The sequence below is a fragment of the Manacus vitellinus genome, unplaced genomic scaffold (genome assembly GCF_001715985.3).
Source record: "Manacus vitellinus isolate BGI_N305 unplaced genomic scaffold, ASM171598v3 scaffold_25_pilon, whole genome shotgun sequence".
NCBI lineage: Eukaryota > Metazoa > Chordata > Aves > Passeriformes > Pipridae > Manacus > Manacus vitellinus.
Window position 1 is genome coordinate 8,462,445 of NW_021939882.1, and position 21,389 is coordinate 8,483,833.

Genomic DNA, 21,389 nt, shown 5'->3' on the forward strand with positions numbered 1-21,389 from the left:
GCACAACTGAATGTTCTTTGGGACATCCAATGTTTCTAAAAACAGGACATGAATCTTAGAGCTGTGAAGTATCAGCTTATTAGAGGAAGGAAAGAGCATGAAACCACACCAGTCATGTTGCTGTAGTATAAAAATGTTCCACAACCCCCAGTATCAAATAGCACAGCAACTTCTGATGCTGAATGAAAACACCCAGAAATCCCTCCCCAAACCCCACAAATGCAGGCCAACAATGAACAATCTCAAATTATTTATTAGGAAAAGACAAAGGACTGTTTCAACATTCGTACAGAACAAATGGTAACAAACCCAGGAAAATAAACTGTAAAAAGTAGGCCCATGACAGAGGAGTTGGGTTATGACAAAGCAAATGAAATCCAAACTTCATTCATGCAAACAAGCAGTAAAGAATTATTTACAGTTTCGATGGGATGAATTATAGCATTGGCCATATTTGGGCCCAAATCAAATTACTCAGTGACATAGTAAAGGGATCTAATCTGTACATTCAATAATGAGGATCTATAAAAAGAAAAATAATTTAAACAATTTACAAGATGGCATAAAAGGCATCATTTACAAGAGCTGTATTAACAGGTGACACAAAGGTATTCATCAGTAATTTATGAATAAAAATTTGTAGCACGTATTTTTACATCACATCTTCAGTGTCTGAACAGTAAACAAGGAAGCAGAGACATACCATGAGTGCAATGTAATAGAATAAGGCAACTTAACCAAATGGTTCTTCAGAGAACTTCATCCTACAAGGGTTTCCAAGTCATAAATTTGCCTGCTTGCTCTGCTAACTAAAACAAATGTCTGAAGACAGCAACTGGTGATCACAAGGCCTGCACATGACGAGACAGCAGATGGAAAATTAAATGCTTGTTTGTTAAAATGCCAAAACTCAAGAATGTAAAAGTGCAGATTATCAAAAGCCCTCTATGCCCTAACACCAGCACACTCATTTTCATGTTCTAGATGTTGTAATTTAATAGGTCTCAAAATACTAATTCACTAGTCTTATAAACTCTTTTGCAATGCACAATCTGAAACTAATGTAACTCCTCCCAAAGCTCGTATTTACAATGCTCTTAAGCTGATGGTAGAAGAATTGTGAAATGCTAGCAATTTATAGCAAAGATTAGCAACTGACACATGATATTCCAGTTCATTTCATAGGCAAGGCTAATTAGCACATTTAGATTTTAAAATTACTTTAAAAGGGTATTTTTGAATTCTCAACAGCTTCCCCCAAAGCATTCAGTAATGGCTGAATTTCTTGAAGTTTTAGCAGAGAACACTGTTTGTGCAAACAGCTACAATAACAAGATGAAGGCTAACATGGAAATACAGCAGTGAAGAGTCATCTGTATCCTGATGCACCACGGGAACGTTATGGGCCTTACAGGAAGCAGCACAGGAAGCCACACCTGCCAATGACTTGCCACATTAACACAGTCCACATACTCAAAAAAAAAAAAAAAAAAAAGAATCCCAACAAATCCAAAAGGGAAACTTGAAATAAGGCCAAAAAGTATTGGCAAATGATAAAATTTTCAGTCTGTCAAAAGGACCAGGCCATAAATATTTTATTTACAATTTCTAGTTAGAATCTTTATTTTCAACAAATGATTTAGCACCAGCAGGAATATGCAAAGTATCATTACTGTGTTCCCCAGGCAGAAGACCTTGAGGCCAAATCTTGCTCATTAGTTTAAAAGGATCATCTACTCAAGTAACTAGAGTGAGCAGGATTTGGCACTCAGTCATGCAAACTGAGACTGCTCAAACATATTCCATTAGCACATTAATAATTACAAACAGATTACAGCATCTTTTGAGATGTTTTCAGAAAGTGTGTTTTTTAGAATACTTAATATGCTTTACACGTATGAAGTAAACAAAATTAATAAAACAGGCTTATTTGCAGACTTTTTTTAACCTTAGAACATTTTACCACAGATGACAAAATACTGGTGATGTACTTTAAAATATCAATAAAACTTAAAAGAATGTAAGCAGGATTTATCCTTCTGTGATAAAGCATTTTTTAATCTCCCATGGTCATGTCTGAGGACTAAATTCACCCATTTTATCCACAATGATTGTGAAGTTTACCCCCTCTGACTGTGTGTTAACAGGAAATAAAAACAAACAAACAAACAAACAGTAACTGTTTGTGTCAAATATGTCTTGAGCCCTTCTCTGTGACCTGAAGGTCTTGGTCAGACACTTCTAATCTGACTCATGGATTTTTGTTCACTTTTTAACCTCAGCAAAGCTCTGTTAACATGCTACATGTTTTTTAAGCCTACATAATCTGTAAAAAGGATGTAGATAGGAAAACAAGGACAGGGGAAAGATTAGTCTTATGTGTTTAAATGAACTGAGGATAAAAAAGTTGACCAGAACTAGCTCAACAGAACCACACCGACCTTCACCTCTGCTCTGAACTCAACTGTCTCCTCAGGATTACAGTGATGCCCAGATACCCAGAATGGGAGCAGGGGTTGACTGTGAATTTATTCATTAATGTAAGTTAATGACTGAATGCAAAAGACACCATCTAGCCTTTATCTAGCACAGACTGGCTCTAGAAAAAGACACTTTGATTAGTTCCAAATGTTAAAACCCCACTGTTATTCTGAAACACTTAGAAATGAGAAGTTATTGCAGCTTATGTGGAAGCAGGTGCTTCCTGAAGACCTGCAGGGGATAGAGACAAGGCATTACAGGATTAGAGCCCTTGAAGGCATCCTGCACGTGAACTACCAACAACTCAGTGCCAGCAGGAACGTCACAGTGCTTCTCAAGGGTTAGGAGAAGCCAGAACAGAACTTCTCTTCTTAATATACAGGCTTAGAGTTAAGTGGGACAGCATGGTCTCATGTTCTTTCCACTCTGTTACTCTCCAATTATGAACTGAGGTGTTGGCAGAACCACACAGGTGCTTGAGAGAGGGAAAGATCTTCGAAAGGCAGGTCTGAACACCCTTTGGAAATCTTGACCAAACTATTAGATAAAGAGTGTATCAATGCTGTTTCTCTAGGAACTGCTAAATATATCAAGACTTTACTAAAAAGAATGAAAAATTGTTTACTGGCTTCAGTAAAGAACACTGAGGATGTCTTCATTCCAGCCTGCTAAATACTCAAAGTGTATTGTAGGAGTTCCTCTCTCAACCAAACTGCAGTTAGCTAAGCAGAATTAGAAAGGTGAAAGTGGTTAGGTCTAATAGCCTGGAATAACTTCATCTAAAATTGAACTTCTCTGTCCAGAAATAAACAGTACTTATCTCACTATAAACCTGCATGATTTTTAGGGAGATACTGATACAACAAAACTGTGCGTAACACTTGGAAAGACCAAGCTGGAGGGATGAGACCAGGAAATGCAAAAGCATTACCCCAAGATTAAGGGATAGGAAGCCTGAGGCTGTTCTCCTGGCATCTCTTGCTACATGGGATTGAAGGGATCATCTCCATGGCCAATAAAATTACCTGCCATTTCGCTGGTAAGTAACATTCATTAGGAAACCTCATGGATCAAGTCCCAGTACCATTGAAATTGGCATTATATGACAAAATTAAAAGGCACTCGCATGGCTGACTGAGCTGAAAATGATTACACATTCAAAATGAGTTTTGCATTTTACTTTAGAAGAAGTATCACAGAACTTTCCTCTAGAGAAGTGGTTCCACTTGAGAAGACAACAGTAGTCCTGAGAAACCCCAAATTTTCTCTACTGTAGTACATCACATTGTATCCATTCACCCTAAAGCTGCTTCAACCAGTTGGCTTTGAGGAAATGGCAAGGGTGAAAGAAAAAACAGAGAGGATCAGGAAAAAGCAAGTTACTTCAGTGATTTGTATAAAAGAAACTATCCTTTTCAACCTATTTAGAAGAGAATTTCAAAGAAAAGACTTTAAGGCTTATCTTGCAACTACTTGTGATGCCTATCATTTCTCCTGGTGGGTAGAGTCAATCTTTGGGGACTCTAATAACAAGTTCTAAGCTGACAGAAAATGAGATGAAACCCAAAGATGTGGCTTAAATACAGGACCCCTGGGCTTTACAGCAGGGCTTGACAACTGCTCTGGTTGCTCTTGTAATGAAGTACCAATTGTGCTGATTAAACTAGGAACAGGAAGCCAATTTTTTTAGAGGCTCAAGGGAAGTAAACCAGAGGTAGGGCATACTTTTTGATTCTCACAGTAGTTTCTATACAGTACAGCTATTCAAGAATTACTCCACTTGTTTATTTTGTAACTCTGTACAATTTACTTAAAAAAAAAAATGTATCTTAGGTCACGTCAACTTCAATTGGTTTAATGAACCATGGAAATTAGGTAATCACCTGCTATGTGTGCTTTTGGTTAAATATGTAAGTAGCTTCTAACTACTGCTTCATGAGGATCCTCAGTATCACCAAAAGAGAACTGAAGTAGCAATAAACATGGTCTAAAGGAACTGTTTCTAATGGAGCTGTAGTACATGTCTTAAAGTACCTCACTTTGCAAATAAAATGTGCAGTTAGTTTGCAAACTTTTCAGCAGGCTGTCAGAACACTCAGAAAATTAAGTTTTCACACAGTTTTATTAACCAAATAAAGTTTACTTTTGATAGTCAATCATGACCCAAAAGAGCAGTATACAGCATTTATAAAGACATTCTATAAAAACCATATTCACTTATTTTCTGAAGTGCTCTGAATTAGCATTAGATCAGCTGAACTGTGAGTGTAATTTTTAGTTGTTTATGTCTAAAGTGAAACATCCAAAGCAAGCACAATAGAAATGTAGTACAAATACCAGGAAAAGCAACAATAAATGGAACTGCATTTGCAATTGGCTTTGCACTTAAATGAGTTGCTTACTCTAAGGTACTGTACCCTTAAAGGACCACAGAAAATCTTAGAAGATAACATATGATGTTAGTATGGGGCTTTGAGTTGTAAGAAAGAGAAGGCTGAAATAGCACACAGGGTTTCTAACACACTAGGTGGGTGTATCTGTAAATACAGCACAGCCATGCTGTGGAATACTCGAGCAATCAGTTTTAAAAATACCTTAAAACCCCGAGATATCAATGTGTTCTAGTCTGGTTGCTCCTCATGCACATACAGGAAATATTTAACATGAAAATATAATAAAATTGGGTAGTTCTTTAGTCCACAAAAATTCACGTAGCTAAGGACTGTATAATGGTCTTGTAAGTTTAAGATCTCATGCCCTGGCTTCAGGACTAAACTTAGTACAATAATCACAACTGTAAATTTTAAAAGTCTACAGAAAACCCCAAAGATCAGTTCCAGAGGATGGATTTTATCCCAAGGCCACGATTTGATGTTCCATATTGCAAGTGTACTAAATATTGGTCCGTTTGGTGCTGCAATACAAACTCTGATGCTGTCCTCAGCTTTCAGAAACAAACTTCCCAAATCCAAAATTAAGCTAACCACCTTTCATTTTCAACATCTAATTAGATTCTGATTAACTCTTACAAAATTAAGTAGAAATCACAGTCTCAAATTAGTAGCCAAAATTTTCCAAATCTCCACAGAAATGAGCCAAAGCACCAGAATTATGAGGTCCCGTATTTAGTCTATTTTATAAAGATTTCTTCAGTACTCTCAGGCTTTGTGGTACCTTTACAAATAATGATTCATGATGGTAGAACTGATAAAAGAGACAAAAAAAATAATCCAGAACGCATTTTGGAAGTCATGCCCTCAAAAAAACCCAATGAACATGAAAAAAACTGTGCTCATTAATCACTAAACTCTTTTCCAAATCCAATCAAAGACAGAGGGATCTTCCCAAAATACCAGCTGAGTTTTCATATAAATGAAGAGAGCAAGTGAATATTTTCATGAAACTTTCATAACATCAAATGCTTAATCTGCTGCTTTGGCTGATTCTTTGTGTTTCTGTTCTTCCCACTGAAAATTAAAGCATTAACATTATTTCCAATAGACATAAGAATAAAATAATTACTGTTCTTAACTGTGGGAAGAAATGGTCTACAGATTCCTCTCATCTTGTAGATAGTACCTTGCTGTTTTAAAAGTTGTTTTCACACAGGGGAAATTGTGCTCATAATATACTAAACTAATGAAAATAATTTTTCATTCATTAATTATATACAAAACTGATGGGCCTAAAGCCTCAGGAGTAAACTTACAATATTTTCATGCTGAGCACTTAATGGTTTGGCATTCCTTTGTCTTGGATTTCTGGAAGGTTGTTTTCAGAGGATGTATTGCATATTATGAGTTCAGCACTGGCTACATGTACCAAAGAACATAAATGATAACCACAGTTCACTTTCCAATGCCCAGAGTGAAACCCTTCCTTAGAACAGCAATACTCAGTAGCTAATCACTTCTTATAAACAGTTACAGGCTGTTTTCTTCTCCCCTCCCCAGATTTAATTCCCATTGCCATAAACAAGTGTTGTTCAGGTGGAAAATAGTTCAGTGTAGTGACATCTGGTATCTCAACTGAAATTTGGCAGCCCAAGCAGAGCACCAACAGCTCCAAAGTATCCCTGTTGAAAAAAAAATACAAAATTTCAAGTTTAAGTAGGGAATTAAATTTTGCACTACTCACATTTTAGTGACAACCACCTTCTGATGGACCAAAGCTACAGAAAGCACACCATACACTTTTAATATATAATATTCCCTAACTTTTTAAAGCTTTGTGAAACAAAGCTTTTTATCCTTCTCATCTAGATTAACTTTGGAGGATTTCACACCAAGTCTCACCATATACTGCAGGGCTTCTAAGACAGTGAATCCTAAAGAATGGAAAGCATGTTTGGTTCCTTTTTCCTAGAGGAGCTGCATATTTTGGTTGCCAAAAAATCTTCAATACCCACAGCAATACTGTTGCTAGAGTATAAGTTAAGAATTTCTTAAATTAACTGCACCTCACAATTTTTGACCCTCTGCTTACCTGCACATAAAGAACCACATTCTCCTGTTGGATTACATTCCCTCCTGTGGGGGAGTGAAATGTTCTCTCTCCCTATAACTATGGAATACTGAAGTGTTTGGAATATACACTTGATTAAATGCAAGAGTACAAAATTTACCCAAGAAAAATCTGAAGAACTGACAAGGAATCGTTCTGCTATTACTGCAGACACTGGCACAGCCTGTCAGTCCTGGGATAAGCAATAAAGGAAAAATGTTGTGAGAATCAACTGAAGGGGAACAGATCTAATGCTGTAATATTTGCAGACCAACAAACCGAGGACAAAAACTGCCCATCCACTGCCAAGAAGCTACAAATCTCCCAAATGTTGCACCTGTAATCTGCTTGTATTTTCATCAAAACAGGTGAAAACTCTCAGCATTCCACACTGATGAATGGCAGCAGAAGCTGCCCCAGAGCAGGTCAGTCTGAGAGCACAAAGTCACTACAGGAGCTCTGAGGGGTCTGTGGTGGTATGAAAGCTGGCCTTGTCAAAGGCAGGCTCCACTTTCAGGATGTTGCTCAAGCCCAGCAGAGAACAATGAGCCCATTTCAAAGGCTCAAGCTTTAGATCTCTGGGCTCTTTGAAATACAACACTTACTATTGTTTCCATCCAAACTTAAGAAAGATTGTTGACCCTGGGCACAGACTTTAAGATTTTCTTGTCCCTCTCCACAGATCCACAGCGTGAACTGAGCTACCCCAAAGTGACTGAAGTACTTCCCTGGCAGAGAGCTGTTCCCAGAGAACCAATTCAGCATGACAAGCCTCCTCTTATTTCTAATGTTTACTGAGTACTTGGTGCCTCAGGATATCTCACGAGAGCTACTCAATAATGCATTCTTTACTTATGGTGGAACAACACACACAGATAAATGAACCACAGCATACCTCATGTTCCAGGAACAAGGCCTTCAGCTGGCCTTTTGACCAGTAATCCAGTGCATACGCAAGAAGCTTCATCGACAAAGTATTCACACGCAAAAAATTGCCAACAAACACAACTCTGTTTATTTTCTAAAAAGAAAAGAGGAAAACGGCAAAGGATTAAGACTTTTCACTGCTTAACACAGCTTTGAAAAAACTGAGCTATGAAAGGGCAGGCTGTCTCGAGCAAGGAAATAAACCCACAAAACCCAAACAACCCGCAATTAAAACACGGATTCAAAATTTAAAACATGGCACACTCGGGGAAAAGGACCCACAAGAATTAAAGGACTTAGTTTACAGACAAGTAGCATTTGTGTTGCAAATTAAGCGAGCACTTTCAGTAATTAAGCCAAAGAAACAGCCCAGCTACAAGTGAAATGAAATGAAAGATAGTTCTGTTTGGCAGAGAAGACTCAATGCCTTCATAGCCCTGTACAATGCTGCTTGATCCATATGCAACAAGGCAGCACTGTAAAGAAGCCGAAGGCAGTAAGACATGGCAGGTGTTCCTTTCATCTTCAGAACTCAATATACCTCAGCACAGCATCAGAGCAAGAGTTAATACTGCAGGTGAGATGTGAATTTTAATCAAGTCAAATGTAAAAAAGTGAAAAATCATTTAATTTTCCCCCATTTGCTGAAATAAACCCAACGTTAAGCGAAAGCAACATTAAACACTGGTTTAATGACACAAGAAAAGAAAATTTAATCGTGGTAGTACTTTGTATAGTGCTTAGATAAGCACTTAATTACATTAAATCAATAAATACACTAATTGTATCTAAGTTGTTATACTAGTTTTTGTAACAATTCAACCTGTAGTCAAATGACTAACATGGGACTGTTTTTCACCATCTTGATTAGTTCCCAGTGAAGACAAAGTAGATACACCATTAAGGCACAAAACCATAATTCTGTTCTACTGCAGGAAGCTAAAGTAATTACATCCATTTTACCTTTATATATCAGTTCAAGATATTAGTTTGTATATCCCTATTAACTGTTTCTTATGATTTGTAGTCCTGTGACATAGCTGGAATGACACCAAAAAAACTGGAATAAAGCTAGTTTGTGCAGTTTACAAGTTCTGATTTGTCCTCCTTTACTCCCACCCTTAAATATAAATTTCATACATTTGTCTCAGTCTATTAATAGGTACTTTCAACTTCACTCTCATTTTAACTCTTTGTTATCAAGTTTTGCCATAAAGCAAAAACCCAATATTAACTTAATACTCACAAAATTAACTTTATTCTCCAAGACAGAGATGAGAAAAAGTCAGAGAATGAAACTGAGGGAGACCATGCAATATTAAAACTAGAAAAATGTATTAATCTGGCTCCTAAGCAAAAGGAGGGTTTTTCAGGTAACAAAGTTGTTGCTGCTTCTGAGGTGATCACATACAGATATTTTAAGCGGAGCTCTAAATACAGTTACCCATAGTTTTTTCCAGGAAAGCTGTAACTAAACCTCATTTTATCCAAAGCTTGTTCATAATGAATAAGGAAATCCCTAGTGCTCAGACAGTAATGCCTGCTATACCTAAATTCAGTGTTCTTCCACAGCTTCTTGACTGTCTGTGGTCCTATTAAAACTGAACACACACTGGGTCTGTTTAGCAGGACTTTGAGAAATAGATGATGGCAGGAAACCATCTTGGTATCAACCAGCAAGGTGACAGGTGTCAAAACAACCTGAAGTCTCAAGAGTCAGTAAAAATTAAAAATAATGCTTAACTAGAAGCAAGGCTTTCCACAGGCTTCGATCAGAGAATAATTTCAGCTTGAAGAAACTGCTGGAGGTCATCAGGTCCCATGCACTGCTCAAAGCAGCAATTTAAATGCAGCAGTTGCTCAAGTCACATATTCTGAAACTCTCCAAGGACAGAGTCCATGTTTCAGGGCTGGACATACTCCCCAGGTGACCTGCCCTGGCAGGCGGGTTGGACGGGATGATCTCCAGAGGTCCTTTACAACCCTGACTATTCTGTGATTAAAGTACTAAGAAGGGGTTCAGAATACTTTGATTGTCTTTGGAGAATTGGGACATGGATCTCTTTGCCAGTGGGGAGGGTAACCTGACAAGGAGCGCTTCCAACCAGCTTTGTTAGGGAATGGAGCCCAAAGCCTGCAGGGAAGTGAGGGAGTAGGGGAGCACAGGATGCTGGGATGAAGGACCTGAAGTCCCCTTGCTAAACCAGGATGATTGTGGGCATAACCCAAGGCTACACAACACTACATGAATTTCCTCATTTCATCTGAGAATGTACTAAAAGGTTTAAAATTATACATCATTTTAGCAGTCATTTAATCTGGAAACAAATAATAGACCTGTAGATAGATCACTTCCTTGGCAGTTTTTACCTCATTCACTGCACACATCCGGGCAATAGACCCAATGTTATTGGTGATGGTGACCAGTATGGCTCTTGCAAGATCTTCTTTACTAACAGACTCTCTCTTCTCTTTGTAGATCATATTCCCAAAACTAGAACAGGAAAAATTTCCATTAATTAAAAGTGATTTATGTGCATTTGAAGTAGTAATTCCAGAATGTAATTTTTATGCTGTAACAGAACCTAAGTTTCATGTTTGTTCTTGAGGAGCTCCCTTTCAAAGTCTGTGTTAAATACAGCAATTTAACACTACGTGTTTATTTATTCCTTCACAGCAAAAGTCAATCTTGTTACAATAATGACCCCCAACAAAATATTTTTGTTCTGGTTGACTTCCATGAAGAACCATCTACAGCAAAATGTAGTCTTATCCTTTGGTATTATTCTAGTATGGGGCTGTGTTTTGGATTTGTGCTGGAAACTGTTGATAACACAAGGATGTTTCATTATTGCTGAGAAGAGTCAAGGCCTTTTCTGCTCCTCAGCCCACCCCACCAGCAAGCAAAACAAGGTGCACAAGGACTTGGGAGGGGACCATTCTGTTCTGTTCCATTTCTGTCCTATTAAACAATCTTTATTTCAATCCAGGAATTTTCCTTTTTTTCCCCCCATCTCACTAGGGGAGTGAGTGAGTGGCTGGGTGGTGTTTAGCTACCTGCCGGGTTAAACCACACCACCTCTGCACTTCTTTCCTGTCACTCCTGTGATCACCTCACATAAAGCTGTGTATGACATATCACATGAGGTTTCCTCAATATCTAGCTGGCAGGCACCTGCAGTTGTCTGTGGCTTTAAAACTTCTAAAAAGCTAAGGATATATACTTTTAGGATAAAAAGTAACTTGACAACAATAAAAGTTTGCAAAAAAAGCAGTTTTCTCTGCATTAATAGTTCAAGTCTTGTTTTCTAAGCCCCCCAAACCAACAGAAGAACCAACAAGGAGACTCTTGCTTACCTGGATGCTACAGCCCATCCTGGCAAGCCAAATCTTTCATAGTCTCCTCCATAAATATCCCGAACCAGCTTGTCAGCATGTGTGCTGTCTCCTTTGGATGCCATTTCCAGAGCTTCTTCAAAACTTTCACAGCCCGTCAACAAACTGCACAAACCAAGAAAGGTCCCTCCACCTAGACTAAGGACAAAGGAAACTAGTTGCTTTTAAGTAGTATTTCCTCACATGAAAGATTCTTATGTCTGACTAACAAAATAAACAAATAAAGCCCTTCAATTTAGACACCAAGCTCTTCGTTTTTCTGCTTAAAGGTTGACTTAACAGCTGTCAATCAGTTTCCCGTTATTTTAAGTCACTTACAAGAAGGTAAGAGCTAACAAATAAACTCTCAAAACATAAGCTGGAAGACTTCATGAGAGACAAACTCCTTAAATACCCACATCATGCCACTGACTGATCCTTGATCATTTACTGTAAAACACGTGTGGACACATCTGTTCTTATGGAGCAAGAGAAACACAGGTTCACTGTACATGTTATCAAAACTTAAAACCTACAGAACTCTCACCATGGAGCACTTTTATCACTCATTGATAAATAAGATAAACTAAACTCCTCAATAACAGAACCATGGGAATGGGCTTCAATGACTGCAACTGTAAATTACACATAAAATACTTTCCCATACTACAGAGTGAAGAAAAGAATAGGTGGGGGAATCAGGGAGAGGAAGCATTCAAAACCAGAAGGCTTGTAACAACCCCAACTCAGGTGTTTAAGTTACCTTGTTCCAGTTACTCTTTTATAGTTGTCTTTGGAATGGACTGATAAAATACTGACTCCTGAACCAATGTTAACAACCAGCAGTGGGTATGGATCATCCAGGTTAAAAGGCATCTTTTGGCATCTCTCAGGGTCTGAGGCATTTTCAAAATAATAGCACTCTGCCTGGCCATTGAAGCTGACAGAGTCTATGTACAATAAGCCTTTGACAAGGCAGTCAAGCTCATCCAGTTTGTGCAGCTGGAGGTTTCCAATCTGTGTTAGGAAAGAAAAAAAGACTGTGTCAACATGTTCTAACATTGCACAAACATGCTACAAATTTATGAGTATATTTGCACTGCCCAACTTCAAGAAGCTCTCTCAGGCGACTAATTCAGGAACTTCAATCTCAGTATAAAGCCAAGAAAGAATTAAGAGGTAAGTTCTGAATACATCAGTTAGCAAATCCATCTGACTACAAATCCAGATCTCAGACCTGGCAGACAGGCAGTATAAATATCTGCTTCGGTAAGCTCAAAGATAACTTTTGAGATACTCAGACATTAACCCACTGAAAAATTATCAACATTTTCCCCCAATTTAAATCCAAAAAAAGATCATCAAATACCCTCAAGGTCCCACTGAGTGTTATCTTAGTGGAACTCACACATCTGCATGTCTTTTCAAGGTTTGTGGGCTTCCTCCCCCATCTTACAAGTCAAACAGTCATTTCTAAGATGTCAGCGGATAAAAAGCTCAATGGCATTGCTTTAACTATCCTTGCAGCTTCAAGGATAATCAGAAAACCACAGGGCAGAAATTCTGAGGGGCTTTTGGCTCACTACAGCTCTTCCTCAGTTTGGCACGGGACATTTAAGCTGCCGTTCTCTCACAGAGCAGAAAGACAATTTAACAGATGCTGAGGATTCCACGAAGGCCGTAATTTCCCATACTTAATACAGTTCATAATTAATAATATTTGAGCACTGCACAGTTTTTCAAAATACTGATTATTTAACCCATCATCAGCAATGCTTTTGGCATCAGCTGCAGGGTACCTACTGTGCGAAAATCTTCTTCGAACTTGTACGCGCCACCGCCGGTGGCACAGAGCACCGTGTGTAGTGTTGAAAAGTTCTTGTTTCTTCCCATTTGGATGAAAGTAGGCAAATCATGAGTTGGGAATCGGATAAAGTGCAAGTTTCCTCTTCGAGCAAAAATGGTCAAGTCTTTCAGCTCCAGGTGGACGTCCCGAATGCCAGTGGATCCATAGGCTACATTGGAAGTCAGGTATTTGCGGATGCTCTTCAAGCTTTCGACCTCCTCCTGCTCCTCCTCTGCAGTGATGTCAATAGGTTCAAAATAGGCAAGCTTCACCAATGTTCCCCCAATGTCCATGCCAAACCATGGGAAAGCTGTGAAGGTAAAAGAATTACTGTTAAACAGACAAAGCCATACACGGAATTTAAGAGTTAAACCAATGTTGTACTAATTTTTCAACCAAGACATTAACAACAAACCTCACAGGAATGAGGAATTAGCACTCCTTTCAATTACATGACCTTAAGTATCCCTCTGGCCACAGGTAAAAATGGGAAAATTAGCAACTCCACACATTTAAATGCTATTACATGTGCTCAGAAAGCCCAACTAAAACTCCCCAAACTATACCATATCTTTCAGACCAACTCATAAACAAAATTCAACCACTTTTTTTTTACTGAGAACAAAGGATTAAAATAACCTTCTCTTCTAAAACAATAGCTCTGACGCACTTCAGCACCAAGACTGCAATGCACACGGGAAGAAAGCAGGTTACACATTAGAGCTGGCAACAGAGCAGGACAGTATTCCTCCTCTAGCAGCTCCTCACACAACATGTTTGAGAGGGAAGCTTAAATTTATTTGCATGCACTTGAAAAACTGGCACAGTTAAGATGCCCAATTTATATCCCTTGAAGTTAAAGGGATAACAAAAACTTCTATTAAGAACTACAAGTAAATCACAAAATTAACATTACTGAATCTAGGTTCTTTTTTTTTTTTCTTTTGTACCTTGGCTAGAAGAGAGCATTTCTGTACTACAAAACAACAGTAAACCAAGTGTTTTGCCTTTGTCACTTCTGTGGCATGACTGCAGTTCCTAACAGGGATTTTATGGTCTATGACATGCGGGACCATAATTTGAATATGCCTGCACCAATTAATTTTCCCAACCATGCGCAGTGAAACAGATACTCAGTAACTCTACAGCAAAGACAACATCTTCATCTGAGAGTTTTCCCACTGTCATCTCCCAGAAACAGTATTTAAAATTTAATTTGTAAGTTTAAGAAAGACTCTGAATACCCAGCTGGGAAGCTCATGTTTTTATTTTCTAACTGACAGTATAACTTGCTTGTTTTGCTTGCCCTTTACTTTTTTTTTAGAGTTCCAGTTTATTTCTTCAGATGCAATTCATATCTTACAGAAACATGAAACTCAAGGACAAAACCAAAAAGATGTTAACATGTTCATGTTGAGAAAGATGCAATTACACTGAATTTACATTACTAGTGGGATCTATCCTTGAGAAGAATGATCTACCAAAACATTTTAATGTATTTAGGCAAGGCTGGCTGTGTGTCAGTTCATTTATGAGTGCTAAAGTTGAAAAGAAATTTCAAAGTTGCCTCAGCTTTCAGGAATGGGTGCCCAGAGAATATTGTCAGATATTAACAAAAAAAATTTAGTTGGTTACCTTACTCATCTGGAAAAACTGCATTTAAATACAAGAGTAAGTTCTGTGAGCAAAATCTAGCTCCAAGTGGAAATAAAGGTGGTCTATAACCCTGATGTCTGTTGTATAAAGTTGAGGTCTAAGCATAAAGCCACACATGAACTGATTTCACAACTGCCTGACCTCTTTATCCTGTGACTCTGGACATAAGAAAATCTGTCACCTTACTGTTTGACCACAATTAGCTGATGATTTATTAAGTGACCTCACCAAGTTTCAGCCTCTTGCCATAAACGATGTCACAAGACCAAAAGCGAAGAAGGGAAGCTGATTCACCCAAGGGACCAGAACATGTCTGCAGGAGTCAATCCAACCCATTCAGAATTTAACTGAGACACAGCAAGCCAAGTACTATCTAAAATATTTGGGATTCTTTCTGCTCAGTGGGCCTACTGAAAAGCTAGGATCTAGTCCTTCACAACAGGAAAGAGAGGGAAACAGCTGAAAGTTCAGGCAATGAGCTTAACCCAGATTTGGTGCAAGTCATGCCCATTTGTCAAAAGATCCACCACATCCCATGTTAAATGATCCAAAAGGCTTTTGCAAATACAGTGTTAGTCACACCTCTAGAAATCTCAAGGTTTATGAATCAAGTATATCAAGTAAAACACTGAACTGTAAGTTTATTCCATAATTTAAAGAGGAATGTATTTTATGCTGAAAAATGCGATCATGCTGCACAATATCAGTTTTCTGGGTTAACTGAGTGATCTTAACAGCCATTTAAGGATTTTGAAACTGAAGAAATAGGTCAGTTTTCCCCTCTGTGACAAACCCCAAGAAGTTTCACATTTTTCTATTGAAAATTTGTCAAGATTTGGCTGGTAAGTACATTGCTCAAGTTTCATTTGCAAGGTGGAGGAGTTGTGACAAGCAAGTGGGCCCACGTCCTGTTAACTTACTCCTTATACCAGCAGCCCAGAAGAAGGAATTACACAAGGATTCTTGTGCTTGTAAGCCACTCTTGATTGATTTATATTGATTTTATTACAGGTGCAGCCAGGAAAATTACAGCCATTTTGTGTTCCAAACACAGAGGAGGATACACATACGTGGCAAGAGCACAATCAGCTGGGACTGCAAGGATACAAGATTTATCCATGCTTGAGCTGCCTTTAAATAATGGAAATACACTGATTCTCCTGAATTTTAATATAATTGTACATGGACACAACATGGAAACCTCTTATAGCTGCAGCCTTCAAATCAGATCGCTTTGGGAGGATCCTGGTGCAGAATCCATCCCGTCTGGATGCAGAGGGATGGAGAAAACAGGAACCCACGTGGAAACACCAGTTCCTCTTCCAATTACTGGAAGCGTTTTCATTTGCAGGGTTAAAATGAGGCCACAGAGAGATTCAGGATGGAGGACTAGTCAGAGTCCTATGGAGAGTTTCCTACAAGACTTCCAGCAGCCAGGCTAATCCTGACAATGCCTGAAGAGGACACACAGACTTCAAGTCCTGCCATATATACAAAGAACCTGTGCATCATTTTAAACCACATATACGAGCTCTCTGCTTAAGGGGAGGTTGCTGCTCTTTGAGGCACGTTTGAAGCACAGTTTTCACTCTTACACAGCATATCTGCATCACTAGCTGGTATGGTCTCTCAAATCCATGAAAGATTTCTCAGGCAGTCTTGTATTTGAAAGCTGGCTTGGAACACGACAAAAATAGCGTGGTGTGTACCTTGGGTTGAGAATATATAAATGACTCTAAAAAGTATTTTTATACTTGAATCTGTGGGTCATGCTTCTCTAAGTGAGAGATGTAGCAGAATGCCAGCAACAGAATCTTTTGGAAAAAATATCCCCAGACATCAGCTTGATCCTTTCAGCAGTCACAGTTAAAGAAATGTGCCTGGATGACACCTATACCAATTACACAACCTTCCTTTCAAGCTTATAGGTCTGCACAGACCAGGTTTGAGGACCTGCACAGCTGTAACCACCATTTCACAGCTTCACTTCATAAGGAGGATCAATTCCTCTGCATTAAAACTGGGCTTTTTCCACAGCTCTAGGGGATTGGGTCATTAAAAGATTTTTCTCAGCTCTTCCTCTTTGTAACTATTCCTGTTCCCAGGAACATTCCACAAAAAGTGATGCACAGCTCAGAAGTATTCCTTGCTGAGAATCTGACTACTATTCACAGAACAAATCCAGGGCCCATCTTTTCAAAGTTCAGCTCCTCTCTGCAGAGGTCAGCAACAATTTGAAAAAAAGAAAAGTAAAACTGAGTTTTTTATTCAACAAGCCCAACTGCCTTGGATAGAGTACATAAAACTCCTTCACAAACATGCATTCTGCTTTTAGGAACTCAAGCCAGGCTCTGTTTAAGAAAACACAAAACACAGATTTTTACTATCTGAGAAGAGACAAATACATGAAGTAGAACACTAACTAGGAAACTGAAACCCATATGGTGTTTAATGTGATACTTCACAACAAATTTAACTGTCTCCAGGACAGCAAGAGGGGGATCATAACATACAACCTCCTTAATCCAAATCCAGATTTTCTTCCACTCCTTAGCTCTGCCAGGAGCCACTGTGGTCCCTACCTAGACACAGCAACCAGGAACCTTTGCTAGAAAGCAACAAATTGTTCCATACATGCCACGAAGTAACTTTGACAGGCAACCCCTCAAAAAATCCAGATGTTTAAGAGGATTCCTTAGCACTGCTTCCTGCAGTGTAGAAAAGCACTTCCCACAAGGGAAGAGCATTGTGCTCATACAATGATGTAGCAGTTCTGCTGACTAAGAAAACCCTATGCTGGTGGCTGTTGTTTTCTGAACCACAATAATCTTTAGAGATACACAGAGAAGCCTCGTTCTCTTGTGTCTGCACTTCTCAAGTTCTTGGTGTACACAGTTACTGGCAGAAATCTTAAGGTTATTTATATCTTATATAAGGTATTTATATGCCAAAGGAAATAATTGCAGTAAAAAGTCTCTCATGCCAATACAAACACAAAGGCTGAAGTGTTTTCCTTTTACATGGGCTCTGCTTCAGCAGAGCAGAGGACCTTCGAAGCTCTCCACCCAGACCACACACACTAGTATTCTGATTTTGCACACTCACTTTGGATCCAAAGCTGCAGGAAGTACAAACTCAAAGACTTTTACTACTCTGCTTATTCAGTCAAGTGTAAGATTCTTCAGTTTAATGCTCTATTTGTATTTAGCTTTTAAAAACTGAGAAACAGATTCCTGTCAGCCTCTTTCCTAAGAATGTAATGACACATCTGAAACACAAACACCTTTGAAATACTTCCTTCTCACTGTAAGATAAAGTAACATTCTGGGTCAACCCTGCCTTAAATTAAAAAGAACCAACCTTCAAAGAAGAGTAGCTAACCTCTATTTCAAGCTGGGAGCTCTGCACCACGGGAAAAATCCCCAAATTCACAGCTGTCAGTGGCAGCAGAGAGCAGCCTACATCACTTTGTGTCACCTTTGTAAGAAAGCTTATGTATTATTAAGACTGTTGCACTTCAAATACAAATGTAGCCTGGGGGTCAAAGTTCATAATTCTATACAGCCCTAAAATAAAGGGAAGGAAAATGACCATGAAATCCATGAAAACTTAAGCTTACTCCTGCCAGCACTGCAACAGTTCTCTATCAAAGTATGCAGTATTATCAGTTCTGATGCCCAAAACTTATCTTCTAATTCAGCCTTTGATAATAAGACCTTGATCCTATTCCTACCCAAATACTGACAAGGCAAACAACTATTTAAAAGTTATACTGAACTACTACACAGTGTTTACACAGAAACTAAATGTATCCTGCAGTTTCTCCCAATCCATTTTCCTCTCTGTACGTACATCCATTCTTACACTTCCAGTGCTTCCCTAAAACACGCGCATGCAGCAGAGTAAAACCTGATGGCAGACTCTCCCAGCTGAATCAGCTGGCAGGCCAAGGCAGCTCATGTGTGCAATGGGAAAAGCTAAGGGGGAGCACACCACAGGCTGTGGAACTGCTAAATCAAGCAGGATTAACCTGATGGGTAGGCAGGTGTCCGGGGATGTACATGGGTATGAGCCTCTACAGAGCAAAACTGCACTTCAAATGTCCTTAGTCCTTGAGGTACTGGAGACTTTCTCTCCTTAACAAGTTTTGTAACAGGTTTTTGGTTCAAATATCCCAAGTCCAGCTCAAAATACATTTGGGCTGGACAGAATTAATGCATAAATTAAATGTATCTGGCATGCTCTGGCACATCCTCCCATTTTTCTTTGTGGGAAAACTTTTCCATCACGCTCCATAAACTCCCTGCACTTTCCCACTCAGCCACCTCTAATCACGCTCCACAACAGCCACAGTTACCAGTGGGAGGACAGGTGGGAATGGGCAATTACTGCAATAGCTCTTCATGAGGTTCATCACATCCACAAGTGGATGCCATATAAAGCTACCACAAGACAACACATCACTGCTTTCATCTTCTCTCTCCTTGCTCATTCTCTTAATTTTGTTGACATTTCAGCAGCCATGTCTTTGGGGATAGGTGTAATTATAGTGAGATACAGCATGCAGAGGCATAATTTAACACTCACAGATACACTGTGTTTAACACAGTATAAACTGTGCCCGGCAGTATTAATATATTATTAGAAACACATTTTTCAACTGCACTCAAATGAGGACCTGTAACATCTGCTATTGGCTAGTAATCAGCTTTCAAGGACTAATAAGAAAATGCTAGGATACCCAAGACTATGCAGCAAGTTCTATGAACAAACAAACAAAAAAAATGAATTTAAAAGAGATTCTCCATCAACCTAAATGGATTTTTCATCAATTTTACTACACCAATCCTGCATGGGATCACTGTGTCCATGACGATTACATGTGTCCATAGAACCATATTAGAGAAAATAAACTTGAAATTTTCCTCTTTTCTTTATATTGATACAGCACTTTGCAAATCTCTGCTATGCGCATTCATCTTCAGTGTGTCTCAAATCGCCTCAAGGGAAATGAAGGCATTTGTTCTCAAACTCTTTTCAACAAACAATCAAAAGGAACGCACTGTAAAAAGTAACATACACAGTGTACTAGACGTTAGAAGTCTCTGCCTTTCCTTCAGCAGAGCATTACACTCCAGAGCCAAGAGGAAGGGCTCCAGCTCCCCTGGAGAGCACAGCATGCTGCTGGCACTGTCCCTCTCGCCTTCCTCGCCAACATGCAGAGCTCCCTCTGAATGAGTGGCTGCTCTCTTCCCTTTAGGCAGATCCCACACAGCAGCAAGACTCTCTGCTCTCACATTTTTCATCTCAACCCACAAATAACCTTTGGAGGTTTCCTTGAAAATTGCCAGCCATTCTCCCCCAGAGGCATTTCCTCAGAAGAGTTATCACGCAACTGCTGCTTGGAAGGTTCCTCCCGGGGTCATCTGGTCCGACCTCTCAGTCACACCAGCAGGAAAACTGCCAACTCTAGATGAGCTCAACTGTGGCTTTGTCCAGCCAAGACTTTAAGACCTCTGAAGTTTTTCAGGAATCCTCCTCAAATGGAGACTCCACAACCCCTCCACTGCCACACTAACTTAGTACAAAGCTTTCCCGATGTGAATGTCTGTTCTCCTCCTTTCAAATGCCTGACACCTCCCATCCCCAGCAGCTGAGATTTAAATGGCCCTTTACAAGCCTCTTCCAAGACAGCCAATCTCAGAAGCTGTGTTCCACAAATTCAGCTGCATTTCTTAGTTTTTAGTCCATCAAATTAGCAACAACACTAGCCAGATGAAGATCTGGAAGGGAGGACCACACGAGCATGTCTAGGCAGTGTATCCACATCAGAAGGCCTGAACTGGTTGGGTGTTTCCATTTTACCCTCTCTGATGACTGACATGACAGGCAGTGCAATCATGCCTTTTTTCCTGATGCCAAACATCACACATGAAAGCAAAGGTAGGCTAAGGCAATCTTCTCAGTTCCACTCTGCAGATTCTTAAGTTAAATAATGATTAACCATTTTCCCCCTGCATCGAATTTGGCTCCAGCACAAATGATTAGATACTCACTTGGTCTAAGGAACATGCACCCACCCAGCAATTGTGTTGAAAATTATCTACAACTGTCTTAGCCAAATAATTTGTTAACAGTCTAAAAGTAGTATTGCAAGCCCAGCTTTCATGTCAATGTGAGCAGTTAAGCCAAACTGACAGTAGATTTTGGGAACCAGAGCCCCTGAACAGAAATGGACTTCCCTATCTTCAGTACTTTTGTGGATCTGCTCCTCTTCAAACATTCAGCTGCTCTCACACTTCAGTCAGTGTGACTAACCAGGATGAGAGATCAGCAAAATGACTCTAAAGTTCATTGCCTAAGAAACTAAGTGCTATTATCTTTAAAAAAGCCACCAGCTTCAAAGTGTGTTCAAGAGTCCAGAAGAAATAAACTACATAGTTTGACACTGTATTTTTCCCCTCCTGCCTCTGCAGTTCCAACTGTTTATAATTCCCATCATGAAACCAGCATCAAAGTTCAGGTTCAAGAAATGGAAGAGTGCAACTACAACTGTAGCATATTTGAGCAGCTAAAACTCCTTGATAACATTTGCATTATT

At 39.2% G+C, this 21,389-nt stretch overlaps 1 protein-coding gene across 1 annotated transcript; it reads right to left on the reverse strand.

The window, feature by feature from the left end:
• Positions 1-233: 233 nt before the first annotated feature.
• Positions 234-13,437, reverse strand: PANK3 (pantothenate kinase 3). The gene is made up of 6 exons (XM_008928305.4): positions 13,090-13,437; positions 12,050-12,303; positions 11,269-11,445; positions 10,282-10,405; positions 7,880-8,005; positions 234-6,556 (listed from the first exon to the last, which is right to left on the reverse strand). The coding sequence occupies exons 1-6, from the start codon at positions 13,423-13,425 to the stop codon at positions 6,506-6,508; spliced, it is 1,068 nt and encodes a 355-aa protein (XP_008926553.1). The 5' UTR covers positions 13,426-13,437; the 3' UTR covers positions 234-6,505.
• Positions 13,438-21,389: the final 7,952 nt, after the last annotated feature.